Genomic DNA, 11,085 nt, shown 5'->3' with positions numbered 1-11,085 from the left:
TTTTAATTTGCTTCGGTTTTAGTTGGTGTTAAGCACAAAGCTACAGAATGGGTTATCTGTTTTTGCTACCAATGGTATCGAAACCCAAATTTTAGCGTCGTAAACCTGTAGACTTTTTGCAGAGCCACTGGAAGTCAAACTGGATTTGAATTAACAAGTTCTCTACAAACTGAACTAAGGGGTTAACCGCTAATTTTTCCAAGTAAGACACTTTTTAACAACTCAAATTACCATACCCGAAATTTCTTAAGTGTTATTCAATAATAGTTGATTGTGTGTTTTTGAATTGATGAAAAACTAATTAAAAAGTATTTGAAAGGTGCTACAAAAATTTGAATTAAAGGTGTGTGTGGTTTTTTTTTTGCGTGCTATTAAATCGTAACAAGTAAAGGACCTCATTTTATTCTTTTTTACGCCTCTATACGCTCAATACTTTCATATATTTTAAAAGTACATAGAGTTCAAGCACATCATGAACAAACTTTCATCTGTATTTTTGAAAATCATACGACAAAAAATTAGGAGATTGCTTTAAAAGTATTCATAAACTGAGTAAAGCTTTTGATTGTTTGTTTGATCTTAAGCACAAAGCTACAGAATGGGTTATCTGTGCTGTCCCCACCAAAGATATCGAAACCAGATTTTAGTGTTATAAACCTTCAGACACCGCTGAGCCAATGAGGAGCTAAGTAAAGCTAATTAGTACCATTACTTGCATCAAAATATAATATGTTTCAGTCCATATTAAAGAATTTCAAAATGGCAATGCATACGCTGAATCTATTGATGATCGTTATTATGGGACTGCTGCGTGTAAGAAAGATTTATTAAGTTTGTTTACCCTCACTAGGTTAGTGCTTATTTTACCACTCCTTTCGAGGGTCAGCGGTATGTTTACGGACTTACAATGTTAAAATCCAGGGTTCGATTTCCCATAGTAAACAGAGCTTTGCACTAAAACAAGCTTAAGGAAGATACCCTGAGTAGAAAGAGTGTAAATAAAAGCTTTCACTTTATTATTATTATTTTAAAGAAAGAAGACAGATTTGTCGTAATTACTGTACATATTTGTCTCAAGGATAGAACTATCTTTACAACATGATTATTAAACATGTATGATTTTTATTTCTTCTAATTCTTCATATACACAAGTATGTATGACAATAATGAATAATTCATTAATAAACAGATTAGCAGCATGAAACTTCGAAGTTTGTAAATTCTCAAGAAATATTCAAAAATCATAATAAAAATCTTGAACGTCGAATTATTTGATGTGCCCATGTAAAAGTAGTCATAATTCTTTCCCACAAAAACAAAATCGCAACCAATCAATCTGTGCATTTAGACATAAAAAATAATTATAATAAATGGTATAGCAGGTCAACAGATTCTCAAAACATAGTCGTGGGAATATATTTTTATAGTGTGAGAAAGAACTGGAAAATGATTACTTATCTAGACTGCTGATGAACGAACTGTCGTACGTAAAACACTGGACCTAGAGACGTGTGCATAAAACTGAGAAACAACACTTAGAAGGCGAAGACTCACGTTTATAACTATATTCTGGTAAGACGTATAACATTTATCAGAAAATAATAATACCTTCTCGCTTGAAATCAAGTACGAATGCAATAATTTCATATAAAAAATTCCATTTATAAGTATTTCAATATTGCATCTCAAACTATTTTGAATGGTAATCAAAGGTTATGTTACAAATACAATGAAATGCATACGTAGAACGAGACCCATTTCAGAAACGACAATATACTACAGAATAGTGGAGGTACTTCTGGTGCTCCAGGAAACTGACCAATTACAGAAACAGCACTACACTACAGAATAACGAAGAATATCTTTGATACTCCTGGAAACTAACCAGTTACAAAAATGGCACTACACTACAGAATAGCGAAGGATATCTTTGATACTCCTGGAAACTAACCAATTACAGAAACGGCACTACACTACACAATAGCGAAGGATATCTTTGATACTCCTGGAAACTAACCAGTTACAAAAATGGCACTACACTATAGAATAGCAAAGGATATCTTTGATACTCCTGGAAACTAACCAGTTACAAAAATGGCACTACACTACAGAATAGCGAAGGATATCTTTGATACTCCTAGAAACTAATCAGTTACAAAAAATGGCACTACACTACAGAATAGCGGAGGTACCTTTAGTGCTCGTGGAAACTAACAAATTACAAAAATGGCACTACACTACAGAATAGCGGAGGTACCTATGGTACTCCTGAAAAATAACAAATTATAGAAATGACACTGCACTACAGAATAGCAGAGGTATCTTTGGTGCTCCTGGAAACTAACCAGTTACAGAAATGATATTACAGTACAGTATAGCAGAGGTACCTTTGGTGGTTTTTCGTTATCATATATTAAAATAATGAAAAACGATCTAAAGGATGCTATGAATACAGAATCTCAATGAACTACATCCATATATTATTAAGTAATGTAATCTCAGTGAACAGTTTTCGTCTTTTTTTTATCTCGGGATTGGTCATTTATTTGCTGCTGAGTCAAGGTACTAATTAACTTGTCCAAAATTGTAAGTTACTCGATCAAGAGAATAAGTTACCCGATCCAGGGAATAAGTAACGTGGTCATGGTTACAACTTACTCAATTGAGATAATAAATTACTCAGTAAAGATAATAAGTTAGTTGATCTATGTAATAATTTAGTTAATCTAGGTAGTAAGTTACCTGAAAGACAATTGTAACTAATTTCATCTTATAAAAATTATTCCCTAAATACTGTAAGAACAATAATGAAACTCAAAATACCAGTATAGTTTAGTTTATGGTGTTAGTAACGTCGACTTTTTCAAAACTAACTGTATCCTACAAGTGCTAATAATTAAGAATTATACAACGCCAACATTTTTGGATGTAGGGGTATTTCTTATATGCGTGCGTAAGAAGACTGTTAGAAGACGATTCAATAACCACATTCCTTGTACAACTTTAATTTTTCTACCAATAATTGATTTAAAAAAAAGTTATTTTGCTTACAATCAGCATCTAACTAAGTGTACAGAGTGAGGTTAAGAGGTTATTTCTAGAAATGTGTATGTGTTGACTGTACGTGGACCTGAGTTGTACTTCCAGTTCTAGAAATGTGTACGTCTTGGCTCTAGGTGGTTTGTTTGTTTGTTTTTAATTATGCACAAAGCTACACAATGGCTATCTGTGCTCTGCCCACCACGGATATCGAAACCCGGTTTCTAGCATTGTAAGTCCGCAGACATACCGCTGTGCCACTGGGGGGCGCTCTAGGTGGACCCGAGTTATACATCCAGTTCTAGAAATGTGTATGTGTTGACTCTACGTGGAGCCGAGTTGTAAAAGCAGCATTAATTGTTTGTTTTTTAATTATGCACAAAGCTACACAAGGGCTATCTGTGCTCTGCCCACCACGGGTATCGAAACCCGGTTTCTAGCGTTGTAAGTCCGCAGACATACCGCTGTGCTACTGGGGGGCAGCAGCATTAATATAAAAATCTTTGAAAATTGTACGTTTTCCTTATTTTATAACATTAAGAAAAGACACTGGATTGCAGGTAAATAAATTGGTATACAGAGAAACAAGTAGGCACAGAATTAAACAGAAAAACAGCATTAGAAAGTAAAGGAGACAAAAATTTGAGAAATTAACAGGGCAAAATGTTCACCCAAGAGATTTATAAGGTTTAACAAAGTCATGACTACGTACATGAATGTATGCATGTATTCACACAGTAAAACCGTTAAGATTGTTTATATTCTGAAAGACTTACCAAGGATCGTTAATTACCAGACATGTTTACTGAGATGGACATTTATTTACATCATAATAGACCCAGAACAGCAGAACTACCCAAGTGCTACGGGAATTCGCGCACAAATACATCACTCATAAAATCCAAGGTCTGCAGCTGGATGTAATTAATACAAATCATTATCCCTAGTATATGCATACATGTATAATATCCACTATGGTTATCGTGATAAACATATGATACTTTACACTGCTGTTACTCTCCAGAATTCATGGATTATTTTAGTGCTCTAAAAGTCCAGCTCGTTCGGTGAAAAGATTTGAACCTAAACATGTAGATAAATTCGGGATGATTAAGACTGTTTACAGACATATTGCTTTAATATGGCGAATAATTGTGGATTTTCAGACGTATTACAATTATACTTCGACGACGTAAAATATATCAACTAAAATAAACGGACAAATCAACTACTGTTTCAGAACTTCAGAGGGTTAAAGTAACTTCTTGAACCCAGATAATGCCTAACATTTGTGCAAATTTATGTCAGTCTAATGCTTCATCTTTGCAAAGGAACTCCTGTGTAACTTACGAAATAACAGTCATAACACCAAACTCGGAATGTTCTACTCTGCCATCTGTCCGTAAGTTTCTGTACTGTTATCTTTTTCTTTCTCGGGCCAGGCGTGGCTCAGTGATTATTTTGCTGGTCTGTGGAACTGCAGTTCCGTGGCTTGCATCCTATTACCGCCTAAATGATATTTCACCCTGCATTTTGAGGCCGTGAATGCCTATCAGAGTTCGAGTCCCACTATTCGGAGACGAAGAGTGCGGCAAGTGGTGTTGACTAGCTGCCTTCTCTTTAGTATTTCACTTTAAAATTAATGACGGCTAGCACTGATATCATTCGTGTAGCTTTATGCGAAATCCAGTAAAACAAACTTTTTTCTCCGTCTAATTACGGGATAACAAATTAATAAAGAAAAACATGTATTCACAAGCTAGTTAGTTTGCTTTCTATTGTCTTGAAGAACTCTAACGTTAATTCATTGTAGCGAAGTAGGGAGTAAATTACCCTGCTATTTTCGACTTTTCATCGTTACTTTTGATGTACACAAGTCACAGCTCTTTCATCTATGGCTTCCATAATTACAAAAACGTAAATGTGATTGATTTTTTTTTACCGGACTTCTGAAATAAAAAGTGTTGTACATATGAAAGAATAGCATAAATTAACGATGATATTTTACAACAGAGCAATATTTTTTATTTGGTCCAATTTAGTATGTGAGTCTTAAACATATGTTTCAATCATTTTTTCCTGTGAGATATGGTATACATAAGACACTCACAATAATTACGACAAACTTTTTTTTTTTGTTTTCCCCAATTCTTTAGTCCAAAATTCGGCCATGTGCATAGGTGTGTATATTTTAAATTCGACTTTTTGATAACAGATACATATAGATACTATTTTTAATACACTATGTTAAAGTATTAATTTTTACTTCTTTAACAGCAGTGTAAATCTGACGGTATTTAATAACTATGTATTCGATTTGTAGAGTGGACTGGGGATGGTTGACTTGCTTTTTTTTCAATTTTAAAATAAAAGTCATCTATGCATTTCAAAGTAAAAAATCTCGATGCCAATATATACTAGACACATTCCCCTAATACATAGCAAAAAGAAATCACTTACCTGTTTGTTAATTTTCTCAGATATGAACATAATAGAAGAGTGTGTGCTGTGTGTCAACCTACTTTGAGTAAGAGGCAAGTTAGCACATACTGTAATGAAAGTTGACACTGATGAAATTAAATCAGAAACATTTTATTTATAACAATATATTTATTGCACACATTTAAGTAAATGAAATACAAACCACTTTAACTATTTCTCACCATAATACCTACAAACACAGTTAGGATTAAAAGTTTAGAAAACTTATCACAAGAAAATTTTACTATAGTGATGAAATGGCGTGACCGTCTAGATATCTACCTATCTATTTAAAGAAATAATAAATACAGATAAGTCCGAAATGACAAAACGGGTAGGCTTTAAACTTGGTAGAAATGCTGGATATGACTAAAGAGCACAATTCGAACACTTTTCCCATGCAGTGCTTCCCAGAAAAAAATAAAAAAGCTAGTGATAGTAGAATTATGGTGAAATATACCTAGTTTTGTACTATATTAATTTTTAAAAGTTTTACAAAGAGAATGAAAATATAAAAAAAAACAACTTTGATCTGAACTGATAAAAAAACCAAAGAAATTTTACTGAACACACACTTTAAATCATACTTGTAATCTCATAACTAAATTTATCACAAAAAAAAATGATATTTCTTATTCAAGCTACCACATTAACTTCAACAGTAACTGTAGCTTGTGGCATTTGACTAACATATCATTTACCTGACCTAATATTAAATGCTAAAGAAATGTAAACTTTTACAAAATTGACACTTTTAAAATAAAAAACATCACCTCTAAGACATACATCTAAGTTTTTGTAAGACTTTATTTTCCCATTTACTATTGTGTGCAATATTTTGTTAAATGCAATATGCAGTATAAAATAAATCCAAATCACCAGAAATAAAAAGTTATATTTTTTTAAATGAAAAACAGTGCATTTTCACAAATAAAACACTAATAAAAGTCTCTCATTAAATGTAAGTAAATTAAACAAGAGCACAGCTCTCATAAGTGGAAAAAAATGTATATTTATTTATCCAAATTTAATCCTTTGGATGCTATAATCAAATTTATCCAACTTGACATTTATAGCCTTTTGGTGCAACAAGCAGATTTATCCTACAGTGTCACAAAAACTTTTCCTCACAGTGCGACAATTGGGATACTCACACATCCTTGATTTTCCTGCCCTAGAACTGTGCATGTGCATACATCACTGAGAAAAAGTGCAACTAGTGGATTTCAATATTGAAAAAAGTACTAAAAGAGGTGAAATACTAAATTTCCTTTTTTAGTAGATAATTGACACTTTCCGAGAACCCCCCAAAATTTAATTATGCACTCAAAGGGTTAAACTATAATTGTCACAAGCTGGACTACTGTTATTAGGGTTTTAATATAATTACATAAAACTGAATTTTATGAACCCCATAAAATTTCAGCTTCTCAAGAAAAAAAACGTTTTACCAATGCACTACTAAGTAAAACCTTCATAATATAATGTCTATACAGTTTGCACACTACAAACATGATATAAAATCATTAATATATTTCATCATAATCCAAGTCTGAACTTTACAATTTTATACAAGAAATCTACTAAAATTTTGGATGAAAAAAGATTTTCCTGGTGAGCGTCGAACTTATGCAAGGCATTTGTTTCATCCTGCTCATTTTTGGATCATCTGGCTTACAGGACTCAAAGTCATATGCAACTTTACGACAGACTACTGTCATTAGACTCTGTAGATCACTGTCTTTGGCTTGAGTTTTCAACACATTACACAATGCTTGTATAAACCATGATCCATTATTAGTATTCCTGAAAGAACAGAACCCAGGCACAGTGGAATAGCTTATAAGAAAGTCAGCATGGGTGGGTATCTTGAAAAACTGTGTGGCAGCATCAGCTTCATCTTTCCCTAATAATAAAGTGACCCCTCTATCCAACTTATCCCCTTGACAAGCTTGTATAAAAAACATTTTGGGTTTACCTGCTAAGGTTGTACACATATCACCAGTAAATGGAGAAAACATCACTTCTGTAGGAAACCTACCATCTCGGCCATACAAAACACCACGATCTCCATGTGTCAAGACACAGCAAATAAAACAATCGCTCTCTGAATGATTTTCTTTACTAACTTTTTCCAATTCAATTTTAATTTTTTTAACAGATAAATTACAGTGTATGACAACTTCAAAGTCTAATTCTCTAAAACAACAATAGAGTTGTTCAACATCTCGATGATTGCCCTTTCTTTCTTTTAAGTTGGTATGCGGTTCGAAATCTTTGTTGTTAAATATCAGGCATTTTCCTCTTTTTGGATGTTTCATGTTGTACTCCTCACTGTCAGGATGACTGGACAGGTAAGTAGATGGTACAGGTTTTTTTCTCAAAAAAAAAGGCAACCCTAGAGCATCAGCTTCATCTATGCCAGCCTCACCTCCAAACGAAGTTAAATGATCCTTCATAGACATTTTGTGCAACTCTGTATTAAGAAACACTGCCTCATCATTTTCACATTTAAATACACAATACAATAAATCGATTGTTGCAGCTTAAAAAAGAAAAATGTATAATAAGCTGAGGAAAAAGAAAATGGGATGTTACTAATATTTCACGAATATACTGAAGAAAGAATTGTATATATGAAATTTCACTAAAACATTTTGCATCAACTTTACAGTTATCCATATTGATATATAAAACATAGTATCAAATATAAACAAATAAGCATAAACATAAAAATACTTTAAATAACATAATTTAATAATAACTACAGAATTCTTTGTCTTCTAACAAAAAAGTCCTTGTCATCCTAGTATTTATCAAGCCTTCCCTTAAAACTCCTTTAAATTAACTGTATCCATCACATTTGAAGGCAACCCATTCCAAAGGCCAACCACCCTGTTATAAAATTAAAAATAAAGTTGTTTTAATTGAAGATGACTCATACCCTTTCAAAATTTATACCCATATCTCATAGTCCTACCATTTTCACCAGTAAGTACAAAAAGATAATGCATCAACACTATCAATTCCCTTAACAATCTTAGTCATCTCAATCAGATCCCCTCTAACTATATTTTTAAGAGAAAACAATTTCAAAGATCTTACCTGTCTGTCTATAATAACCTTTCCATACCAGTAGCCCTTCTCTGAACCACTTACAACAATTCAATATTCTTCCTAAGGTTAGTTAGTCCAAGACTGAACACAGTGCTCCAAATGTGGCCTAACCAATGGCCTATGTAATGAAATAATAATCTTTGTACTTGTAATCAATATTTCTGTAGATACAACATAAAATCCTATTTACCCTACCACTAACAACAGAATACAAGGATCAAAATATTACTTTCCTGCATTCCCTAACAATTTAACTTTTCTTGAGGAATTTCATCTTCTTATTTTGAGAAATAACAAAACACTTCTAAATAACAAACACTACTGTACTTTCAATCAAGAATAAATGATGAAACATTAATTAATTTTACTATTAATGCTAACTAAAGCTGGTTGATTTAACAATTACCAATAAGAATTGATCACACTGAATTACGTCATGTAAAATAATTGATTAAAATGAAATTAGGAATAAATTGATTAATGTCACAAAAATAATCAACTAGTTGATATCACCTATTTACAATATTTCATATAATTCTGTGACACAAACCAATCAACACATCACAGTTTAAGCTTTCAGAAAGGATGGTTGTACAAAATGTAAGCATTATATTAGTAAGTTATTATTAACATAAATTATTTGTGTGTAATGCAATATGTACGTGATAATGCTATAACTAAATTATTCTGTGCCAATACATGCCAGCATCTAAAAGAAGAAATAATACTAATTTCATTTCTTAACAACTTTCTCTAATTTCAATTATGCCTAAATAGTAAATAATAGGTTATTATTAAAGGTATATATTTTTAATTACAGTTAAAGTAATTCAAGAGATACATGTGTGAACTATTGCATCATACTACTAATTACTTCACTTTCTTTGGCAGCCATATTATTGCAAATTAGGAGGTGATGAGGAAAAAAAGGACTATTTCACTCTGTATTTGTCCAATAAAAACAATAATTTGAAGCTAAGGATTCCCCATCACATCTCCACATCTATCAACCAACTGTTTGAAATAATTTAAAACCACAGTATATACCATTAAATAAATCATTCCACAAGTTCATAATCATAACTCTGATATTAAAATCAATTTGTCCTCAGAAAAAAAAAAAGACTGACTCTGGGAATCCAAGCATTAATCTAATAATATTAAAATTTGAATTTTCAAACCCTTCCATCCTTTCACTCATGCAATTCAAAGGTGGTTTATGCAAGTTCCTGAACACAATTAGGTTGTGATGTACCTATCTCATAGTTCAAACATTTAAAATTTATAACTAGCCAGTTTTTCTAACACTACTAGTGCTGTACACACTTTCATGATAATACTGAAAATTATTTATTACTTCAACAGATAATTTTTATTTCACCACTCATTATTATACCAAAATATCCCACCTGCTTATACGTTATTGTCTGTTATATGGTACATCTAATTCAGTTTGTAATTTGCTGTCATGATGCTTATAATGATAGTCGTGATGTTGGGTGGCCAATAAAATTTTAAAGACAAAACTAACTTTAAATTTGATTTCATTTTATACTACTCATTAGCTTAGGCTACTTGCCTATTGCAAATCAACTTAGTAAAATTTATCATGTCAACTAAATAAGTCTCTTCCCTAAAACTCACTGTACAGTACAGCCAAAAAAAAAACTGAAAAGAATCTCTGTGGAAATACAAACAAAACAGAATCAAATTTTTATGTTTTAATATATTTAAGTTTGTTTCTACTTTTCAACTTAATTAATTTTACTTGTGATCGGTATAATTCATACATTAAATTCTAAAAAAGTTGTTTCCAGATACTTTAACACTAACAGTTAAACTTAAAAACTTAAATTTAAAAATTTAATATGAATTTGAAACTGAAAGTTGGAGTTGAAGCATGTTAATTTTAACGAACTAGTGAAAATTGCAAGATACTTCACAATTCTTCATTATAAAAGCTAAAATCCAAATAAGGTACACTTTTTCGTTCTGAATGACCAACAAGTCACCTTTCAGTATTAAAAACCTGATGCAAAATGATATCCAACACTTTACTGTTTACATGTGAAGTTTAAGTGAGAAAAGCATGACGCAATTATACGACAAAACACTTAATACAAATTTATCATATTGAAGTTATTTACCGCAAAAGCCCAATCAACCTTTGATTGTTTCGTGTACATAACTGGCGATGTACGGCCTGCGCCTAGCTTCCAGAACCATAACAGCAAATATAGTAGACGCCATTTTGGGTCTTGCGTCAATATATACTAAATGAGTAAGTTGATATTTCAATTGAACGATTTAATCCGGATAATTTAGTCTTTATATGTCGCCTATCTCCGGTCGTTGAATGTATCCAGTTTGGAAACTCGTGAAACTAGAACAAATAACCTCAATGCACTGTGGGCGAAACCATAGGAATATGTGTGTAAATTTTCGTTT

The 11,085-nt window shown here is 32.1% G+C and overlaps 1 protein-coding gene across 3 annotated transcripts; it reads right to left on the bottom strand.

Annotated features, from left to right (window-relative positions):
* Nucleotides 1–5,635: 5,635 nt before the first annotated feature.
* LOC106458137 (caspase-like) lies at nucleotides 5,636–10,857 on the bottom strand. Of its 3 annotated transcripts, none has more exons than XM_013917596.2 (3): nucleotides 10,785–10,857; nucleotides 8,626–8,755; nucleotides 5,636–7,996 (listed from the first exon to the last, which is right to left on the bottom strand). In XM_013917596.2, the coding sequence occupies exon 3, from the start codon at nucleotides 7,983–7,985 to the stop codon at nucleotides 7,104–7,106; it is 882 nt and encodes a 293-aa protein (XP_013773050.1). In that variant the 5' UTR covers nucleotides 7,986–7,996; nucleotides 8,626–8,755; nucleotides 10,785–10,857; the 3' UTR covers nucleotides 5,636–7,103. The 3 variants fall into 3 exon arrangements, with proteins under 3 accessions (XP_013773050.1, XP_022239986.1, XP_022239987.1); XM_022384278.1 differs by lacking the exon at nucleotides 10,785–10,857 and adding an exon at nucleotides 10,650–10,761; XM_022384279.1 differs by lacking the exon at nucleotides 10,785–10,857 and adding an exon at nucleotides 10,047–10,628.
* Between the last annotated feature and the right edge of the window lie 228 nt (nucleotides 10,858–11,085).

Source organism: Limulus polyphemus, unplaced genomic scaffold (genome assembly GCF_000517525.1).
Source record: "Limulus polyphemus unplaced genomic scaffold, Limulus_polyphemus-2.1.2 Scaffold419, whole genome shotgun sequence".
NCBI classification, from domain to species: Eukaryota; Metazoa; Arthropoda; class Merostomata; order Xiphosura; family Limulidae; genus Limulus; species Limulus polyphemus.
The sequence above is the reverse complement of the archived record's forward strand: the minus strand, read 5'-3'. Positions and strand labels throughout refer to the sequence as shown.